This window comes from Mastigoproctus giganteus, chromosome 1 (genome assembly GCF_048544385.1).
Source record: "Mastigoproctus giganteus isolate SK-2022 chromosome 1, ASM4854438v1, whole genome shotgun sequence".
Lineage (NCBI taxonomy): Eukaryota > Metazoa > Arthropoda > Arachnida > Uropygi > Thelyphonidae > Mastigoproctus > Mastigoproctus giganteus.
The window spans coordinates 189,718,950-189,742,614 of NC_143575.1; the positions used below are offsets into that span (position 1 = coordinate 189,718,950).

Consider the following 23,665-nt stretch of genomic DNA (forward strand, 5'->3'; position numbering starts at 1 on the left):
TCAAATATGTATACATTTATATCCTAGAATGAGAATGCCTATTTGTTTACAAACCCAGGGTCCTGAGCTGGATATCATCATTCTTCTCTTTCTTGCTTTCTTGGTGATTCCTTTCTACTTCTCTCTCTCTCTCTCTCTCTCAGGGTAATGCAGGAATTTTTTTTTTTGGCTGGTGCGGCATAAGCCTCAGGCTTCCTTGCACTACATGGCTAATAATAATAATAATAATAAATACAAAAGAAATTACAATATGATAAATAGAGATAAACAGCTTACCATCTGTTGTATTATCCCAAAAGCAAGAACTTGCTGTATGTAGTCCAGCACCATTCTTTTGCATTATCACACAGGTAACTAAGAAACAAAAATTGTGGTTTTTAAAAATAACCCATAATTTTCTCTTAGCTCGCAAATGCACTGAAGAGATCCTAGATTAAAATTCATTCAAAAAACATTTTTTTATTAAATAAAAAACATAAAAATAACAAATATTCTGTAATTTTTTCTGTATTAAACTCAAGATATGCATATATAAGGATTACCGAGAACATCTTCAAGTAATACACACACACATTTCCATTATGTAAAAATCATAAAAATCACAAAGCTATCAAACAATCAGTAATATTTTCAGAATCTGAAGAGAGATTTTATCCTCACAAGCACTTCTACAAAAAATACTAAAAAATGGTAGTAGTATAATCAGAGAACAATGAAATTAGAAATGTAACCATTCTTTTTATAGCTTTACTGAAAATTCAAATGATGAAAAAATATAAATCCAATGGATTATGAAAATATTAGAATTTTTCCATTATACAAAATAATATTCTGATATTATTTTCCTGAAAAACAATATTTTCCTAGTTCTTTAGACTGCACCATCTTGCTTTATTGAAGGAAGATGCTGCCCTCTGAAATTAAGCCCAGTTTCCATAATTACAAAATTATACTGTATGAAATGCATTGATGAAATGGGTTAACTTTGGACTCCTTTCCCCCAACCCCCACTAATCGAAAGTTCAGGTATGTATATGATATCTGGTTTTCAGACATCGTTTACAAGGAGTATTTCTGTTTGTTAAAACACATAAATACTTGAGTTACAACCACTTATGTGGTAACAAATAGTCACCAACTACTTATTCTACTGTATAACTTCCCAATCCTGATTGAAAAAATATCCATTTCAATCAACTGGTTTGCTCAGGTTTATCCAATCAATTTGCTTCTCAGAAAAGTTGAAGGTGAACAGCGGGTGAAGTTTGAAGCTCCTGCAAACAATAAATGTTTTGCATATTTTTACCATATTTTTGATTAACACATTAAATTGTGTTTTGCAAAGATATTAAATAGGCTTAGCAGCATTTGTAGCTATGACTTACTGCATGTACCACTATTGTATCGGTGTCTGGCATGAATATCGTAGAATGTATAACCAGTACTACAGAAGAATACTAGGTTTTTAATTGCGATAAATAACTATTTTGAAGGTTTTAATCATTTGTTGGGCATATATCTTTTTTCTTTAGCTAAGGATATAACTAATTTAACATTGGGATCCTTACAGTATAGCATAACCTAATAGCGCATATCTCATACTTGATAGTGTAGGGTATAACGTAAGAACTATGTAGCATAAAACATATCGTTCCATTAGCTTAGCATATTATTGTAAATTAAATTTATCAACCTTATTACTTTTCATTGTTAATCAATTAAATAGTATTTAAATGGAAATAATGTTCCAGACTAGATCAGCAAAGCAACAAGCACAAAGTAGTGGCAGTGCTGTGGCTCGGGGGAAAACCGAAGGGGGCGATTCTGCAATGGATCACAGCCTAAAAAAATGTGCAACTTGTGGAATGCTTGTGGACCTTTATGGAATGCGACATGTATTTCCAAGGGGGATGTCTTTGTGTGTGCTTGATGTAAGCTGTGAGAAGAAGTTAGGTACTAAACTCAGTGTTGTTATAGGCCTTTATGAGGGCTTGCAGAACAGGGTAGATACCCTCGAAGAACTTAAAATAGGGGGCCATCAAGCTCTCAGCTGTCCAACTCAACGCCAGAGCAAACTATTGATCATCAGGCAACAGAGTGGCAATCCCCAAGGCAGAATGCTCTGGTCCCACAGGAGTTTGTTATTGTTGGCGACTATATTGTCAGGGAGATGGGAAATATATTATACAAAATGGATAGGTTGAAAACGACCAAGGTATGTCATCAGGGGCAACAGTTGATGTTGTAGAGCAGATATATATATTTTAAGGGCACAAAGGGTGATATCGTTCGAAACGTTGGCACTAACGACAATAATGAGATCTGCGGACTTATGTAACAAGTATGTAACAGGGCAACGTTGAGAAAAAGTTGCAAGTTAGGGTTAAATTTGAAAGTGCCTGCAATTCTGCCCAGACACGATAGGAGGGAGTATATGATGAGAGCCATGTCAATCAATTTGGTCCTGGAGAGATTGTGCAAGGGTCATGGGATTAAATTTTTTCTCAGCGTGGTCTGTGCTTGTTAACAGAAGAGACTGATTCTGCAGGGATGGGATACACTTAAATAGAAAGGGTACAAGAATATTTGCTGATGCAATTGAGGCATTGTTAGGTGGGTTGGAAAATTGCTAGCTTGGGGGTATTCTTAGACTAATAGTTTAACAGTAGCCGCAGGTAGAGGTGGAAGTGATTGTTGCACTGTTTCTATTGAAATGAGCAGCAGCCTGGAAAGCATACCTGGATTTCCAGGACAGCTGGGAGTTATCATGGAACAAGTAAATACATGGGCTGTGTTAAGCCCATGTATTTACTTATATAGTTACCAATTTTAGTGACCTCATACTATGGTTTATGGCCAAAATCACACTGGCCACCGGGTAAGGCTTATGGCCTTACCCGGTTCCTGGTAAGGCTTATGGCCTTACCCGGTTCCTGGTAAGGCTTATGGCCAGTCCGTCTCTGTCGATAGAGAAAAAATATGAAATTGTGAAACGCTTTGGGCGAAATGAAAGACCTTGTGATATTGCACGTGCTACAGACCTAAATGAGGCAACGCTGAGAATTACAAAGAATGCAGAGAAAATAAAAACAACTTTGATAGCAGGAACAACTCAAAGTGTAATTAAAATCCATTAGATTAAGACACAAAGAATTGGAAGAGATGGAACAGCTGTCATCTGTTTGGATAGAAAATCAAACAAAAAAAGTTTGCTTATGATAGAAGCAAAAGCATTAGCAATATTTTATTACGTAATAGTCGTAATAAAATACTTACGTATTACTTAAAATACTTAAGTAATTAAAATGCTTACGTATTACGTATTTTATTACGTATAATAATAAATAATCGTAATAAAATATGTAAGTATTTTATTACGAAAATTTATTGTGTTTGGTAATGTTTTGGTTACAAATGTGTGTATCAATCTTGGGTGGTCGGCACCTAACCCTGTTTTTCCCATAGGGCCTGTTGTTTATATTGCACGATTTTGCATTGCACGAAGGTTTCTAGGAACACAACCATTGTGCTATACAAGGACTGACTGTACGTGCAAAGCACTTATCATACATGACCACTGTTTCCAGAGGATTCCCTCAAGGTTCAGTCTTGGGACTTCTCTTCTGGAATGCAGTGCTAGACCAGTGGCTCACGAAGGACAGTGAAGGGTTCATCAAAGTTGCATATGCCGATGACCTGGTGGTGGCGGCGGCTGTGCAGGTAGGATCAAGACAAATTTTCGAACAAAAAATTCAGTCAGTTTTAAATGATTTATTGGCATGGGCAGGTTTAAATAAACTAAAGATTTCTGTTGCTAAGACTAATTTCATGGTGTTTAAACACCACTTCAATTATGGAAAGCTGCCAAAGGTAACCAACCTTATGGTACTCAAATTCCATATGTACAGAACACCAAGTATTTGGATTTAACTTTGGATGATTGTCTCAGGTTTCATGTACATTGCACTAAAATCAATGAAAAAAGCAAAATGTTTGTAGCTGCAGTAGTTAGAATTTCCCGCAAGGAAAATTTATCCAAAATGGGGCTTATTCAAAAAAACTGGTATTACTCTACAAGACGATATTTCTTCCCACTGTGGTTTATGGTGCTGGTATTTGGTTTGCAGCTGCTACCAAGGTTACAACTAAAGCTAAGCTTCTGTCCCTGCAACTACAATGTTGCTTACAGTTATACAGTGTCAACAAACGTCTTGCAGGTACCATCCCCTTGGATTTATATATCATTTTCCGAGATATAGCATATAACCTAAAGAAGGGAAGGCTGCCACAAATACTGAATATCACCTCTAATCCAAATAACAACATTAAGGAGGAAAAATGTAGAATTTGGGGTGAGCTTGTGAATTGCTGGCAGCAATGTTGGGATGTGAGTGAATTTGCAACCATTACAAGAGGGTTCATTCCATCTGTAGGTTTTGCAATGAACAAGAGGGTGACTTCTTGGTTTGCTCCCACCATGACGAGTTACTTAATCACTGGACATGGCTTAAGGGCCAAACTATTTGAAAGAGGATTAGAATCTGATCCCTACTGTTCGTGTGGTGAGGTTGAATTTTAGAAACATGTCATCCTTGACTGTGCACTGTATGCCTCAGACATGCAGGAATTGCTAAATAGGTTACCAAACCTAACTGAGATTAATTTATATCTCTTGGTTCAGAGCCAGGACATCTTTGCTTTGCTTCAGGAATTCTCAGCCAAAGTCTTTAAATGAAGACAGCAGGTAAGAATTCTATTGCAGGATAGATTTTAACAGAAGTGTTGCACATTTGACGACAGAATGCTTGCTGTACTGTCATCTACATAGGATATTTCTGGATTACAGTGCGAGTTGATCTTCTACTCCTGGAAACCGAAAAGCAGGCTTGCATTTGTGGATGGACTCTGAGTAGAGATAATGTTATTCTAAGTGTATATATGTATTTGCTATTTACATGTAAATAACTGAATAACATTGCTTTCGTTTCAACAAGTGTACCTTGTTCTTTTCTTTTTTTCCTGCTGGCCCCCCCAGGTCTGGGCAACTTTGGGGATGGGATTGCTGGCACCTACCAGTACAGCACTTCATCCAGTGGGTGCGGGATTTGTGCATTATAGCACACACAAAGAATGGTTGATCCAAGTGTTGGTCGTTCTCTGGTGGCGAAATGGCTCGCTCGACACAATACTTTTTTCAGGCCTGTCTTGCAGGGGTTCTGAGCTATCACAGGAGTACTAGGTGGAGATGGATTTTGTCTAGGAGCCACCATTCACACCAGGACACACACACACACACACACACACACACACACACACACACACACACACACACACACACACACACACACACACAAGGGCTACAGCATATATAAGAGTATGTATATAAAATTTGTATATAAATTGATTAATAGGTATCTTGAAAATGTATATACAGTTGTGTGTTAATAAATGAAAAAAAGAAATTCCTGTAACCCTTGCACCCTTGGGACAGCCTGCCTCTGTATATAGCAATGTTTATTATGTACTTGTACGTAGTAAAAAATGGATGAAGGAAACGAAAAATGAGAAAATTATTTTATTAGACATTGTTTATTATAATATGTTACGCAAGGTAAAGTTTATTGAAGTGACACTATTTTTCAGTTGTATGAATAAAGAATGAATCCAGAGTTGTTCGTGTTTTTTTTTTTTTGTTGTATTTTTTCAGATAAAATTGTGTCGTAGCATATCAACTAGACTGAAATGGGTGGGCAATGTGATTTGACATGATGGTTTGCTTCTGGATGCCATGGAGGGGACTGTGGAGGAAAATGCTCTAGGGGGAACACCAAAAAATAACTTCATTGGGACATTGCTGGATGAAGCAGGACTTCGAAATTTTGAGGAACTAAAACAAATGGCACAGGAGAGAGAAAGGTGGAGACAGCTCATCAGAGGAACTGACCAGTCATAAGACTGAATTACTGATGATGTTACATTCTTCATATGCTGTTTTGCACTAGAAGATGAAGATCTAAGAAATGTAAAATGATTTTTTTTTATAAATCACTTTAAATTTATTAGTGTGTATGTGTGTACATATACACCAAGTTGGTTTTGCATTAGCAACACTTGCTTAATATTTTGTGGTGCCACCTTTTGCCTGTAATACAGCTCATACATGTCTTGGCACAGACTCTACAAGGTGGTGCAGGGTGTTGCTAGGCACATTATCGTGTGGATGGTCACAGCACTAAACATCCTTTTCCAGTTGGTCTCAAACATGTTCAATTGGGTTTAGATCAGGTGAGCTGGGTGGCCATTGGAGGGTGGAGAATTCACAGTCATGTTCCTCAAACCAGTTAGCAACCTGCCAGGCACTGTGGCATGGCAAGTTATCTTGTTGATAGATGCTGGGGTTTTCTGGATACAGTTGTCATCACGAAGGGATCTACTTGGTTGGCAACAACAGAAAGGTAGGCGTTTGCAACAAGCCATTGATTAACAGTGATCAGAGGACCTAGGGCACACCACGAAAACAGTCCCCAAACCATAACACCACTGTTTCCAGCCTGCCCAACACCAACAGTGCATCCAAGTGCCATGGACTTGTACTGTTTTTCTCCAAATGCAGATATGCCCATCAGATCAGCATGATAGAGTTTGGAATGGGATTTATCAGACAGGTGACAGATTTCCATGTCAGTGATCTAGTGTAGGTGCAGTTTCTTGTCTTGTAGTGAGCATATGTACCTGTGATGGCCATTTACTGTCTATATGAGCTAATATACAGCCTATATGAGCTAATGTGTGGTGCACAGTTTATGTGGATACGAGTCTTTCCATTCTTGAGTTGTATTAGGTGGTTAGCTGGTCACTGTGTCAACCACATGTGGCTGTCCCATGTGATCTTCGGCTGGCTGTTGTTATTTGGTTTTTAGGAGCAGTAGCAACTAAGGCCATATTGCTCCGAGGATATGCAGTGGTCATTCCCTGCCCTTTTTGCATACTCCGTATTTGGTGGTCACGGGCTCGAACCCCGGTCTAATCAAGAAGTGTGTGCTACGCACTGCTGCTCCTGCCCGCCTGGCTACGGAGGCATCTCTTTGGCTGGCTGTTCAACCACTGTCGAGCCAGTCACAGTAGACTTGTAACACGACAGAGTGGGAGCACTTAACCATGTTGGCTGCTGTTGAGATACCTGCACCTATGTCTTGCCCCTGCAATCATTCCACCTCCAAAGTGAGAAAGATCTTAACACTAACCTATTCTTCCTTGCAGATAATCAAAACTGATCACGATGTGTGTGAACTGCAATCTTATATTAGCAGTTCATGACTTTGAGGAAAAGATATCCATTCCTCAACATCACAGACCAATCCATTCCTACATAAGGGGGTGTTTGCTAATGCAAAGCCAACTCAGTGTGTGTACTCACACGTGTCACTCTAGTAATGTGTATGGAGTGAAGACCGATGATATTTGCTTACACGAGTAGAATTTCTGAAGATAATACTTTTCAGGAAATACATATTAAGAAAGGTTTTTCCAAAGTACAAGAGATAAATGAAAAAGAGTGAAAGTTAGTTTGTTGAATTGAGTTGAACTGCAAATTTTTGTTAACTGGCTGATGTACATGTGTGGAATGGTTTGGAAGAAAGAGGCGGAGTTATAGATGCTAATTCAGAAGAGTAAAGTGCCTATGAAAATATCTGTTGAAAAAAAAAAAAAAAAAAAAGAGAAACTGAATTTTTGTACGATATGAAGAAGTGGAGCGACTCTGTAGCCAACAGCCAATCCAATTGCCCTCTTTGGCATAGAGCCTAGGAGTTTAAGAAGTTTCTTTCTTTTTTTTTTTTTGTTGTTGTGGGGGACCATCCAAAATGTGAACCCCACAACAATTGACTTTTTGTGATTTGCATTATAAAAAAAAAAAATACACACGAGCAGATTACAAGCAAAATGCAAATTCTTGTCATTTCTGAACAAAACACATATACGTATAGAAGCTTAATTCTATCTAAAGGAGGGAATGTCTGTACTATTAATAAATACAACTCAGAATAAAATAAAATATACATCGTCAAATACATGATTAAAGTAGGAAGACAACTGGTTATCTATGTGCTCAAACTTGTTATCAGCAATGACCCTCTGACCATTACACTTTGAGAAATTTTTTCGGGAAGTACACTTGTTAAATTTCAAGCGTGTTTGTGTTTTTTTTATATATTAATAAAATTTTTCTATTTTCCATTATTAATAGAAAAATAACAAGTTAATTTATCACCATTTAATTAACTACTATGATCCATCACTAAGCTACAAGAATGTTGAGGAGCTAACATTCCCTAGATCTGGGTGGATCAGTATTTAGACTTTATTCTTTCATTGGTGGAAAAACACTACAGTATAGAGAGAGAGAAAAAAAAAAAGGTTGGTTAAATGAAGAAGACTGATAGAATAGGTGCTAGAATAGGATTGAGTGGAGTTCCATAGGTTTCAATATTCAATCCCTTGTTGTTTCTGATATCTGTCAATGATTGATGATTTTTTTTTTTTTTTTTTTTTGACATTAGCATATAATTCAAAACTGGAAAAAGTTGAACAAAGAAATTAAACTGCTTGAATATTCCATTATTGGATCAGCAAATAATTTTATCCATATGTCAATATATCAAATGAATGAAACCATGTTAGTTTAAAAATGAATGTACTAAATATAGTTTACTTACCAATATATTTGAATGGCTTGTTTAATTTAGTCAGCTGGCGTAAAATCTGTTCTACAATAGTGTTTGTCCACTGATTAACTTTACTATGCTGATAGGCATCCCCACCTATAGCTGCTTCAACAGACTTAAAGAAAAATCAGTACTGATTATTTACTTAAAAAATACCACAACGTTTAATAAAATAGTTTAATTTAACAGCTATAATTTAATATATATAGAGCTGTTGTAGTAATTTTGTAATTATCAAGCAAAAATTCCACAGTTAAAAAATTTAGTACACTAAAAGTATTTAGATAAATCATAAATCCTAGTTAGGGATATCATTATGGCAAGTGATAATACTGCTAAGAAGGGAACTGATGAGAAGCAGAACAGAGTGGATAATGGCTTGCTTCCAGTCATTTCAGTTCTTCGTTTTATAGTTCTTTGACCATAAATGCATTTTTATGTTCCAGATGCAAGAAATGGAGCAAAATTAAGATAACATTTGGCATATTAATGGATGAAACTGAATCATTGAGGAAGTGAGAGATGCCTAAAAAGCATTAAAACTGAGGGCTCAGCAGATGCTCAAGTGTTCAGCAATGAACTAACACGTACTCCTGACTGACCTGACTCTTAAGAATGTATCATCAGGTACAGAATATATTGATTCAAAACTGGGTACATTTATTGGGAGACTCAACTGTAAGAGAAACTGGGAGCATTTTCTGTAAAAAAAAAAACAAAAAAAAAAAAAAAAACAGGAAGGAATAAGGCTTGTGTACCTCAAAAAATCTAACTAAATTTAAAATTTTAATAGAAAATTACATTAATAGGAATAAGGCTTGTGTGCCTCAAAAAATCTAACTAAATTTAAAATTTTAATAAAAACTACATTAATAAGTACTGCAACCATTAGTAAAAAGTTTAGCATTAGTATATAATAAGCAGAATTAACAAAACCCAAGAACTTTTTTTTAGAAATTAAAAAGAAAATTTATGAACAGTTAGACCAGGTTCCACTGCAATTGTAATAAGTGGTACTGCTACAGGATTAACTTTTTCTGCTTAACAACTAAACTTGATATTTAGCATTAGCATTAGCATTAGTAGAGGCATATGATGCAAGAAAGCAAGCTTATTCAGCATCAGCCAAAAAAAAAGAAAAAAAAAAAAAAAAAAAAAAAAACAACCACTACTCCCATTTCACCCCTCAATTCGTTCGAAATACCTGTCCAGCTGAGCCTTAAATTTGTTTAGGCTATCAACTTCAACAACAAGCGATGGAAGTCTATTCCACAAACCAACTGCCTGCTGGCTAAAGGCGAATTTCCGCACATCTATCCGACATCCGTCCTTCCTCAATTTGAATTTATGCCCTCTCAGGTGATTATTCTGAGCAAGAGGAAGAATTCCATCGGCATTGAGCATGCTCAAGCCATTCAAAGCCTTGTACACCTCTATCAGATCACCTCGGCGATGCCTAGTCTCCAGGCTCTGTAATTTGCAAAACTTAAGCCTTTCTTCGTAAGAGCAACCCTTTGTTCCATTCACTAATCTTGTTGCCCTTCTCTGTACTCGTTCCAGCAGCTCTACATCCTTCTTGAAATGAGGCCTCCAGACCTGTATACAGTACTCAAGGTGTGGCCTGACCAATGCCTTATACAAGGGAATAATCACATCCCTGTCCCTGCTAGAAAAATTCCTGTATATCATTGACAAGACACCATGAGCTACTCTTGCAGCTCGTCTGCACTGCTCAGAGAACTTCATATCTGCCTGCACAATTACCCCCAGGTCCTTTTCATTCTCTACTACTGTCAGCGTAGTACCACAGAGTTGATACGTTGATCTGGGGTTACTGTTTCCCATATGTAGTACTTTACATTTGTCAATGTTAAACTTCATTTGCCACCTCTCAGCCCATCTGCTCAACCTTTCCAGATCCTGTTGCAGCAGCATAGTATCAGTAGTGTCCTTAACAACCCTGCCAACCTTTGTATCGTCTGCAAACTTGGACATTAAGCCTGATACACCATCATCAATATCATTTATAAATACAGAAAACAACAATGGACCCAACACTGAACCCTGAGGAACTCCACTAATAACATTAGTCCACGTTGAGCAGTGTCCATTGATTACCACTCTCTGTCTTCTGCCACTCAACCATCCCTTTATCCATAGCAGCAATTTGCCTCGAATGCCACACTTCTCCAATTTGTGCAGCAGTCGTCCATGCGCAACAGTATCAAAAGCCTTTCTAAGATCCAAATATATAATATCAAAGTTATTCCCTGCATCCAGTTCTTTTGTGACTACATCATAGTATCCAATCAAATTGGTCAGACAAGACCTGCCCTTAACAAACCCATGCTGTGTCTGAGCTATAACTGAATTCTTGTCCAGATGATCCTGCAGTGCTTCTTTAACCAGTGCCTCCATTAATTTTCCTGGAACCGGTTAAACTAACAGGTCTATAATTACTTGTGTCAGCCTTTGATCCTCCTTTGTGAATTGGGGTTACATTTGCACATCTCCAGTCCATGGGTACCTCCCCTGAGTCCAAAGAAGCTCTCATAATTATGGCTAGGGGTTTGCTTACTTCCTTTGCTGCCTCCTTTAATATAACTGGATAGATCCCATCCACCCCGGGTGCCTTTTTTATGTTTATCCTCAACAATTTCTCCTCCACTTTCCTCTCAGTTATTAGAAAATCATCTAGCTCACTGCCAATGTTTACTTCACCTACGACATTCCCCTTCCTGAATAACTCCTCATGTGTGAATGTAGATGCAAAATACTCGTTTAGATTGTTAGCCACCTGAGCTGGATCCTCAACTGTTGAACCATCAACATCCAGTGGACCAATCTGATTCATCCCTTTCCTTCTTGAGTTTAAATAGGTAAAGAACTCTTTTCTGTTTTTCTTTGCATCCTTTGCCAAGGATTTCTCATAATCTGCCTTTGCCTGCCTAATCTCCTTTGTGACTTGGTTACAGACCAACTTATATCTATCATAGGCTTCCACGTCACCCATTAATTTGTATGTATCCCATGCATTTTTCTTCTCTGCCATATGTCTCATTAGTTCATCTGACAACCATTTAGGCCTGAACCTTGAACAATATTTCTTGGTTGGTATGTAAAGCCTGGTAGCTTCCAAGATTAGTTCCTTGAATGCTTCCCATTTTGAATTTGCTGTTGGTAACATCATCAGTTGGTCCCACTGTATAGAATTTAAATACTGTCTCAGACCAGCATAGTCTCCTTTACGAAAGCAAAAACCCTTCCCTTTACCTCTGATGGTAGTTACCTCCTTGAGTAAATCCCACTTCAGCACACTGTGATCACTGCCACCCAGTGGTTCATTTATCTGCAGATTCCTAATGCATGAAGAATCACTACTGATAATCAGATCAAGAGTATTACTCCCTCTAGTTGCCTCCCGAACATGCTGGTGTAGAAAACAATCATCCAATAAATCCACAAAAGCCTTGCTAGTGTGTGAGTGACCAACCCACAAATTCCAGTCAATATCTGGGAAATTAAAATCCCCCATTATAAGACTCTCTGATTTACTGGCCCACTCTATTTCCCTGTACAGTATCTTATTATACTCATCAGAGTCATTAGGCCTATAGCACACTCCTACTCTCAATTTTGATTTACCTATGCTTATGTCACACCAAACTGACTCAACACTGCACTGTCCAGCGATGTCAACTGGCTTCACTTCCTTGGATTTTATGTGTTTTTTAACTAATAGCATAACCCCTCCTCCCTTCCTATCCTGTCTATCCTTTCTGTAGACGTTGTACTCCCCAAATTCCAGTTCTGCATTCCTTATATCTGTGTGACACCACGTCTCTGATATCCCAACAATATCTGCCTTTGATGTTTTGAGTAATACCTCAAATTCATCAAATTTATTTACTAAACTCCTAGCATTAGTGTACACGCAAGTATACGTGCACCTGTTTCTATTCTTAGCTACCCTAACACAACCCATGTGTTTACTTGTACCGCAATGACTTCCAGCAGTCTCTGAAATATCCTGCATCTTGTTTTTCAGGCTTCTGCTCATTCCAATAGAAGCAGTGCAAGAATCTCTTTCACCTCTGCCCGTGGCTACTGTTAATCCATTAGTCTTTGTCTCCCCCCAAGCTAGCAGTTTTCCGACCCACCTAACACTGCCTCGATAGCATCAGCAAATATTCTTGCACCCTTTCTATTTAAGTGTATCCCATCCCTGTAGAAGCAATCTCTCCTGTTAACAAGTACAGTCCAGGCTGAAAAAAATTCTACCCCTTCAGCCTTGCACAATCTTTCCAGGGCCGAATTGATCGACAAGGCTCTCATCATATACTCCCTCCTATCGTGTCTGGGCAGAATTGCAGACACTTTCAAATTCAACCCTACATCACGGCTTTTTTTCAACAGTGACCTGTACTTGTTAAGTAATTCCGCTGGTCTCCTACTCTTAATATCATTAGTGCCAACGTGTACAACTATATCACCTTTTGTGCCCTTAAAAGATGATATCTGCTCTACAACGTCATCAACCTTTGCCCCTGGCAGACATACCCTGGTCCTGTTCCACCTATCCTTTTTACAAAGCATGTTCCCCGTTTCCCTGACAATTGAGTCACCAACAACTACTAGTTCCTGTTGGACCAGCGCATTCTGCCTTGGGGGCTGCCTCTGTGTTGCAAGATGACCAAGTCCAAGCTCTGGTGTTGATGTGGGCAGCTGAGAGCTTGATGGGCCCCTCAATTTGTTCTTATGATATAGTTACCTCTTTAAAGAAATAAATTTTTCGCTCACAAAAGTTGCCAAACCATTTTAGGGTGAAGGTATAGGAAGCAAAAACTAGAACGACGAGAAACGTTGGATAACGTACGTGGAAAATTAGTTTCCCGATAAGGCACTCGAGCGCTGCTCGCTCGATAAAGCGACAATAGGTGGGTGTTATCGATCTGGAGCAAAGTCAAAAATGATATATTGATTGACAGGTAGGCATGGCAAATGATGTGCTGATTGGTGCATGAACACAACACATGATAGCATCGGGTTAGTATCAATTTTAGTAGCACTAATGGTAACTTGCTCTAATGAACGCTTTCTACAATGGTCAAAAAAGGTCAGGTTACCTCCACTTGAATCCCATGGGAGCTTGAACCCCTCCTGAAGTGGAGGGGATAACATAACCTTTTTTTCTTTAGAATCACAGTCATATTTAGAAATATATTCATAAAAAAATAAATTTTTTATGACTGTATTTTTATTTTCTTGTATCCCATGGGAGCTTGAACCCCTCCCAAAATGGAGGGGGTAACCTAACCTTTTTTCTTTAGAATCATGTGGATTAGTGCATAAATTATTTATTAACAAAATATTATTTTTTTATTAGTGTTCTTTTATTTTTAAAGACACTCGTGCGGATACACATGTATTATAACATCAATCAACACCTATTCACGCACATATATATATAGAATCTTTCTTTCTTTTCATATATTATTTCCTAACCTAACGTTTAAGGTTAGGTCACTAAATATAAGGAAACCGCTTCTATTATTTCCTAACCTACCATTTAAGGTCAGATTACGAAAAATAAAGAAACCTTTTCCTTTCTTCGTAACCAAACCTAATTCAACAGTATAGTAAAACCACTCATGAACTCCAAAATTCTGCTTTTAATAATGAGAAAAAAACATAATGAAGAACATAAAAACGAACAGAACGAAACTTTTATTAATTTAGTTTTCATCAAAAAAAATCAACCAACGTTTTATTTTCCTTACAAATTTCTTCCATCTTTAAAAGATTCATCGCTACTATTACCTGTTTACCGTTCATTACAAAACTATTTGCGCCATTCTTTACTCATAAATACACATTATAATGCCAACCAATGACTACACAGTAGCCTGTCCTCTGTTGCACCCATCACCAATCATTTCATCGCTTGCCGCGCCCACCTGTCAATCAATATATCCTCGATTTCGGCTCCAGACCGATAACACCTACTGTCTGTTTACCGAGCGAGCAGCACTAGAGTCCGGTGTCGGGAAACTAATTTTCTGCATAAGTTATCTGACGTTTCTTGTCTTGGCTTTCTTTACTTTAGCCCATTTTAGCTCAAATTTTCATTACCAGGTTCATTAGTGTGGTGTTTAATGGCAAATTAACTAAGTTTTTAGATGTGGGAGAAGATAGAAGTTACTTTAAGCTAAATTAGGTAAATATGGGGATGGAGTATTTTATCATGATTTTCAGTGATGTAGCTACGGTCTTTTGCACTTGGGGTGAATCCTTCTGGTGTCACCACCTAAATAATGTTATCAGCTTGAAAAAAAGTCTTAAAACTTCATTGATTTTAAGAAATCACAGAAACTAAGAAACATTTTGCAAGGAATGTTAAAAATTCAGTGAATAAACTATAGTGTATTTATTATTATTATTACTAGCCACATAGTGAAAGGAAGCCTAAGGCTTATGCTGCACCAGCCAAAAAAAAATTTCTCAGTTATCCTAAGAGAGAGAGAGAGAGAGAGAGAGAGAGAGAGAGAGAGAGAGAGAGAGAGAGAGAAGTAGATTTTTTACACAGTATTTAATATAATAACAAAAAGAGAAAAACAGATACAAAATATGAAAATCAGTAACAGGAGAGATTTAGTTTCCATTTCCATGCTTTCATTTTGGCAAATTTATCAATAAATTGATTTTACTGGGATACTCATTTTCAACAGATAATATAGCTAGATTTGATAATCTAGTCTGACCCATTGATAAGCAAAAGTAATTTTTAATTTATTTTAATTTGGGAAAGCTTCTTTTGCAAGAAACTATAGATATACAGCGTTAAAAAGAACCTTAAACATAATAATAAATTTGGTATATTCTGAAAAATATAATAAACTCTACAATAGTTTTAGAAGCACCTGTATGTAAAATCTGCAGTATTGACCTCCCCCCCCCCCCCTTCAGGTACAAATTCCTTGCAAATCACACCCTGTTTGTTGAAAAACATGGTCTTGAACCTGTACTACTTTAAAAAAAAACCTTTTTGAGTCTTAGTGATGATTTTGAAGTCCACTGCATGTTCTGATGCTTTATCTGTGGGATGTACTGAAACACCTAATATTCATTTCAATTGACATACAATCAGAGAAATTAGGATTGTCTTATAAATTCTGGATGAAGAATTCACACGATGGCACTCTGTTTCTGCTCATCAGTGAGACTTTGCAGCACAAATTTTGCACAGACCTTCATTTCCCCCTAAATCTTTATGCAAACTTGATGAATTGTCTCCTTATTCATGTCCAACTCATCAACCATCATTCTGAGGGTCAAACAATGATCCCTTGCCACAATTTCCTGAAATTTTGTGACTCCTTTGGGTTCATAAACAGCTTTCAACATTTGATATGTTTCTGCTGCCAATTTTCCCAGTTTAAAGCAAAAGTTGATATTCGTTTGTAGCTCCATTGCAAAATCGTGACGTGGAATATTAATGTTACTAACAAAACAGGCTGTTACTTGCAGCCTGTCAGCTTACAATATCTGGACAATCTCTGTACCATCATCTATTGGAGGAAGTTTGAACTACAACATACCACTTTTGTTTATTTACAAACTCATTGAATAGGACCATAACAACACTAGTCTGAGAACTTTATCACCACACTTCATATATATGTATGTGCGCGTATATACAGTAAGCACCAGTTATATGATCACATTTGCAAATTGAATTTTGATTCTAATAAATGGCAATTCTAATAAGCAAAAATTGACGAATATTATCCACAGGCTATAAAAATAACGATATAAAGCAAAAATTACACTTTATTACCAAAAGTTTACTACCAATTAAATGATATGTGAAAGTTGGATGAATATTATCTACATGTTAGTAAAATAAAAAAATTTATACTTAAGTACATAGTTTAATTAATATACATATTAAACCTAACACCTTGTAATATGATTATAATTTAAAATACAGTAGCCACTTATTTTAGATTGCTTTATCACTACAAAGTCTATATTCATGATCGCTTGCACCAATTTCTTCCAATGTTCTCCTCAGGACAGCTATAGTGTCATGATTTTGCCAATTTGTAACTGGAATTCATTTGGGCTAATCCTCATTTTCCTCCTCCTTGGCAAAATTATCAGTAACAGACTGGGCAATTTCATCTGTTAAAGCTGTAGTAACTTTTAGATCACCATTTCATCACCATCATCAGCCATTTTCAATCCACTGCAGGATGAAGGGCTCTCCAGCAATTTTCCAGTTCCTTCTGTTTTGAGAACTGGCCATCCATTTACTACCTACAAACTCATGAATTTCATCTATCCATCTCCGCCTTTGTCTTCCAGGTTTTCTTCTAGTTCCTCTTGGGTACCATTCTGTTATTTTCTTAGTCCATCTGTCATCATGTCTTCGAGCTATGTGTCCTGCCCAAGACCATTTTAGTTCTTTAGTTTTGATAAGAATGTCCTTTACTTGAGTTTGCTGCCTAATCCATGTGTTTCTCTTCTTATCTAACAGTCTGATTCCCAATATAATTCGTTCCTTCGCTGTATAGTTCTCAGCTTCTCTTCCATTCTTTTGGTGAGTGCCCAAGTTTCACTTCCATAAGTCATGGTGGGGAGTATACATTGGTTCATTATTTTACGTTTCAGACAAACTGGGATATTGCTCTTCAGTATGTGATTATATTTCCTGAATGCTATCCATCCAAAATTTATTCTTCTCTTGACCTCCAGCCATTTATCATTATTACAGCTAATAACTTGTCCCAGATAAGTATATGACTCCACCTGTTCAATTACTGCTTCTTCAATCATTATTTCCCTTTCTGTGGCATACTTGTTCATCATTACTTTTGTTTTAGCCATATTCATCTTTGGTCCAAAATCCTTACTAACCGTGCATAACAGATTAAGATTTTCCTCTAATTCTTTGGAATCGTGGCTTATGACCACAATGTCATCTGCAAATCGTAAATGGTTTAGGTACTCTCCGTTCACATTGACTCCTTTCTGTGACCAGTCTAATCTTCTGAAAGCTTCCTCAAGGGCAGCAGTAAACAGCTTCGGGAATATTGTGTCTCCTTGTCGAACTCCTTTCTCAATTTTAAATTTCCTACTGTCTTTGTCTAGTCTAATAAAGGAGGTAGCACTCTCATATATTTTCTTCAAAATCATAATATATGGGGTATCTATGCCTTGTCTTTGCAGTGCTCGAAACAGTGCCTTATGCTGTATGGAGTCAACATAGATCACCATCTATGTCCAACCAATCATTAAACTCCTGTTCACCCATATGACGTTGTAGAGCGAATATCATCTTTTAAGGGCACAAAAGGTGATATAGTTGTACACGTTGGCACTAATAATATTAAGAGTAGGAGACCGGCAGAATTACTTAACAAGTACAGGTCACTGTTGAACAAAAGCCGAGAATTAGGGTTGAATTTGAAAGTGTCTGCAATTCTGCCCAGACACGATAGGAGGAAGTATATGATGAGAGCCTTGTCGTTCAATTCGGCCCTGGAAAGATTGTGCAAGGCTCAAGGGGTAGAATTTTTTTCAGCCTGGACTGTACTTGTTAACAGGAGAGATTGCTTCTACAGGGATGGGATACACAAGAATATTTGCAGTGCAAGAATATTTGCTGATGCTATCGAGGCAGTGCTAGGTGGGTCGGAAAACTGCTAGCTTGGGGGGAGACAAAGACCAATAGATTGACAGTAGCCACTGGCAGAGGTGAAAGAGATTCTTGCACTGCTTCTATTAGAATGAGCAGAAGCCTGAAAAACAAGATGCATGGTATTTCAGAGACTGATGGGAGCCATTGCGGTACAAGTAAACACATGGGTTGTGTTAGGGTAGCTAAGAATAGAAACAGGTGCAGGTATACTTGCGTGTACACCAATGCTAGGAGTTTAGTAAATAAATTTGATGAATTTGAGGTATTGCTCAAAACATCAAAGGCAGATATTGTTGGGATATCAGAGACGTGGTGTCACACAGATATAAGGGATGCAGAACTGCAATTTGGGGAGTACAATGTCTACAGAAAGGATAGACAGGATAGGAAGGGGGGAGGGGCTATGCTATTATTTAAGAAATACATAAAAACCAAGGAAGTGAAGCCAGTCGACATCGCCGGACAGTGCAGTGTTGAATCAGTTTGGTGTGACATAAGCATTGGGAGATCAAAATTGAGAGTAGGAGTGTGCTATAGGCCTAATGACTCTGATGAGTATAATAAAGAACTGTACAGGGAAATAGAGTGGGCCAGTAAATCAGAGAGTCTTATAATGGGAGATTTTAATTTCCCAGATATTGACTGGAATTTGGGAGCTGGTTACTCACACACTAGCAGGGCTTTTGTGGATTTATTGGATGATTGTTTTCTACATCAGCATGTTCGGGAGGCAACTAGAGGGAGTAATACTCTTGATTTGATTATCAGCAGTGATTCTTCATGCATTAAGAACCTGCAGATAAATGAACCACTAGGTGGCAGTGATCGCAGTGTGCTGAAGTGGGATTTACTCAAAGAGGTAACTACCATTAGGGGTAAAGGGAAGGGTTATTGCTTCCGTAAAGGCGACTACGATGGACTGAGACAGTATTTAAATTCTATACAGTGGGACCAACTGATGATGTTACCAACAGCAAATTCAAAATGGGAAGCATTCAAAGAACGTATCTTGGAAGCTACTAGGCTTTACATACCAACTAAGAAATATTGTTCAAGGTTTAGGCCAAAATGGATGTCAGATGAACTAATGAGGCACATGGCAGAGAAGAAAAATGCATGGCATACTTACAAATTAACACATGACACAGAAGCCTATGATAGATACAAGTTGGTATGCAACCAAGTTACAAAGGAGGTTAGGCAGGCGAAGGCAGATTAAGAGAAATCCTTGGCAAGGGATGCAAAGAAAAACAGCAAAGAGTTCTTTACTTATGTAAACTCTAGAAGGAAGGGGATGAATCAGATTGGTCCACTTGATATTGATGGGTCAACTGTTGATGATCCTGCTCAGGTAGCTAACAAACTAAATGAATATTTTGCATCGACATTCACACATGAGGAGTTATTCAGCGAGGGGAATGCCAGAGGTGTATTCAACTCTAGCAGTAAGCTACAGAATCTTGAAATAACTGGGAGTAAAGTGGAGAAGAAACTGTTGAAGATAAACACAAGAAAGGCACCCGGGGTGGATGGGATCTATCCAGTTATATTAAAGGAGGCAGCAAAGGAAGTAAGCAAACCCTTAGCCATAATTATGAGAGCTTCCTTGGACTCAGGGGAGGTACCCACAGACTGGAAATGTGCAAATGTGACCCCAATTCACAAAGGAGGATCAAAGGCTGACACAAGTAATTAGAGACCTGTGAGCTTAACTTCTGTTCCAGGAAAATTAATGGAGGCACTGGTTAAAGAAGCACTGCAGGATCATTTAGACAAGACTTCAGTTATAGCTCAGACACAGCATGGTTTTGTTAAGGGGAAGTCTTGCCTGACCAACTTGATTGGATACTATGATGCAGTCACAAAAGAACTGGATGCAGGGAATAACTTTGATATTATATACTTGGATCTTAGAAAGGCTTTTGATACTGTTGCACATGGAAGACTGCTACACAAATTGGAGCAGTGTGACATTGGAGGCAAATTGCTGCTATGGATAAAGGGGTGGTTGAGGGGGAGAAGACAGAGAGTGGTAATCAATGGACACTGCTCATCGTGGACTAATGTTATTAGTTGAGTCCCTCAGGGTTCAGTGTTGGGTCCATTATTGTTTTCTGTATTTATAAATGATATTGATGATGGTATATCAAGCTTAATGTCCAAGTTTGCAGATGATACAAAGGTTGGCAGGGTTGTCAAGGACACTACTGACACTATGCTGCTGCAACAGGATCTGGAAAGGTTGAGCAGATGGGCTGAGAGGTGGCAAATGAAGTTTAATATTGACAAATGTAAAGTACTACACATGGGAAACAGCAACCCCAGAGCAACGTATCAACTCTGTGGTACTACACTGACAGTTGTAGAGAATGAAAGGGACTTGGGGGTGGTTGTGCAGGCAGATATGAAGTTCTCTGAGCAGTGCAGACGGGCTGCAAGAGTAGCTCATGGAGTATTGTCAATGATATACAGGAATTTTTCCAGCAGGGATAAGGAGGTGATTATTCCATTGTATAAGGCAATGGTCAGGCCACACCTAGAGTACTGTATACAGGTCTGGAGGCCTCATTTCAAGAAGGATGTAGAGCTGCTGGAACGAGTACAGAGAAGGGCAACAAGATTAGTGAATGGAACAAAGGGGTGCTCTTACGAAGAAAGGCTTAAGTTTTGCAAATTACAGTGTCTGGAGACTAGGCACCAGCGAGGTGATCTGATAGAGGTGTATAAAGCTTTGAATGGTTTGAGCATGCTCAATGCTGATGGGATTCTTCCTCTTGCTCAGAATAATCACCTGAGAGGGCATAAATTCAAATTGAGGAAAGACAGATGTAGGATAGATGTGCAGAAATTTGCCTTTAGCCAACGGGTGGTTGGTTGGTTGGTGGAACAGACTTCCATCCCTTGTCGTGGAAGTTGATAGCCTAAATAAGTTTAAGGCTCAGCTGGACAGGTATTTTGAACGAACAGAGGGGTGAAGTGGAAGTGGGTTTTTTTTTTTTTTTTTGGCTGATGCTGCATAAGCTTGCTTTCTTGCATCAAATGCCTCTACTAGCTAATGCTAATATGCTTCTCCCAATGGATGATTAAAAAAATTCGGATATCTTTTTAGCAAGTTTTTTAACGTGATCAGTATTGTGACTTAGTTGTGGATTAATTATCACGAATAATTAATCCATATTTTTTGAAACGGTTGCTAATGCAGGTTTCAGAAACTTCCTTCCAGACACTCAAGTTCACTCTCTTTCTGTTCATTGACATTTGGGGGGGGGGGGAGACAGTAAAATTTAAAACACAGTAAAAAAACAGATAAGCATCAATCAATAACAAAGCACACGGCACGCACAAATTGGAACTAACCAGACACGGGCAACTTTTTACAGAGTAAAAAGTTTGAAGTTTAGATATGGGAATGAAGAACATATTCTGAAAATTTAATTGAAGATTAAATGATTGAAGATTTCAGTGAAGGGGGGAAACACATTTCACCATAACATAAAAACACACAGAATTCCAGCTATTGGTATTATTGCAAATGCAATGAGATAGAGTTTACTACCAGTTTATAACAGATTATACAAACAAAAAAGCCCAATAAACCAAAAACTGCAAATTGTTTGGTTGTGACCTCTAGAAATGTGACCTCCAGAAATGTGCTTTAGAAAAATATCAGAGGCATTCAAAATTGATTCTTATAACTGAAGATGTTATTCCATTAAATATGCTGATGTTGACCATAATATACATCCTGGAGCAATGACAATAATTTAGGACATGAATATTACATACATAAAAAAAAAAAAAAAAAAAAAGAAACTATAAAATTTAAATATTTTTCAGTTTATATTAAAACTTCATCAAAAATGTGCTTTGAATGTTTGATACGCCTCAGGTTTAAAAGTTTATAATGTGGCTACATATATTTTTCATTCATTTTTTAAAAATCTTTGTTAATAGTTGCTCACACAGAGCAATTTTCATTCTCATCAGTATCCTAAACATACTATAACCCTCAATTATAACAACAATAAATGTAATAATTAAGTTTCAAATAAAAAAAAAAAATATATGGAAAGAGCATTAAGCAACACCACTTCTCAATACAACACACTTTGAATAGCACATAAATATCTGTGCATGGAAGTTTCTTACTGATATACATTTTTTTTTTTTTTTCTGGTTAATAGTATATATGTAATGTAACAATAAAATGTAAATTTCAGAGTGATAACAGTTATTTTTCTATTCTTTGTTTCTTATACCGTCATTAATTTTTGGTAATTACAGAATTCCACTTAAAAAAATTTATAATGCAGAAATGAATGGATAATTATTATTGAAATTTTAAAAATCATAAATTATTAAATTATTAATTAAATTATTAAATTATAAAATCTTATATAACAATTATTATTTTTTTTTTCTACAAAACTTGTCATTTTTGATAAATGCAGTACTTTATTTTTAGAAAATTGCAATGCAATTTTTTAAAAAAATTTCCTTAAGGGGTTGCCTGAGGTATCTGAAACAGTCTGACATTTTGTGGGCTGCTATTACTCCTATAAATATTTTGTTGTGACATAACAACCTTGCATGGTGTCTGAAAGGTACAGAAAGTCATGGCTTTGGCAGATACACCTTTTTGGCAGGAACATTTCAAAATCACTGGAGTTTCAAGCACCCTGTGTGATCATTTAACGATTAACATGCCCAATTTTTGAATTCTCTGAAACACAAAAGGTTTATTTTAACAAAGTGAATTGTATAATTAATCAACTGCTATCTCATGTGAGAAAATTCCCTTACCTCCTTAATAACATTGCTCACTTCATCTACAACAAAGGTTGGCTGAAATAAATAATACAAAAATGAATCATTTCTACTGAATATGACAATTCCTATATACTGCAATAAAAGTAAATAACTCTAGCTTAGATTAGTACTTATACTTATAAAATGATGCAGCATCAGGAGGAGGGGGAAAGAAAGCAAAACATAAGTGCATGTATACCTCACTTAATAATATTTCATTACAATAATACTTAAAAAGTATCACCAATATTTTGTTTTTCACATTCCTTACCTTGTTACATACAATAATGCATTCAAAATGATTTCCAGAGATTTTAAAAGGTACACCACTGTACCTTTTAAAAAATAAAGCAAAATGAATATTTATTTTGCTTTAACAGTCCCCTCAATCCAAAATATTCATGAATGGAAGAAGCAGCATGAAAAAAGG

General features: G+C 37.1%; 1 protein-coding gene across 1 annotated transcript in view; it reads right to left on the reverse strand.

Annotated features, from left to right (window-relative positions):
* Positions 1 to 23,665, reverse strand: part of Dlc90F (dynein light chain 90F) — a 54,047-nt gene that overhangs the window by 21,107 nt on the left and 9,275 nt on the right. The window contains exons 2-4 of the mRNA XM_090375288.1: positions 23,230 to 23,271; positions 8,715 to 8,838; positions 277 to 354 (exon numbers count right to left, since the gene is read on the reverse strand). Coding sequence (XP_090231414.1) covers positions 277 to 354; positions 8,715 to 8,838; positions 23,230 to 23,271 — 244 coding nt within the window. The remainder of the gene's footprint in view (positions 1 to 276; positions 355 to 8,714; positions 8,839 to 23,229; positions 23,272 to 23,665) is intronic.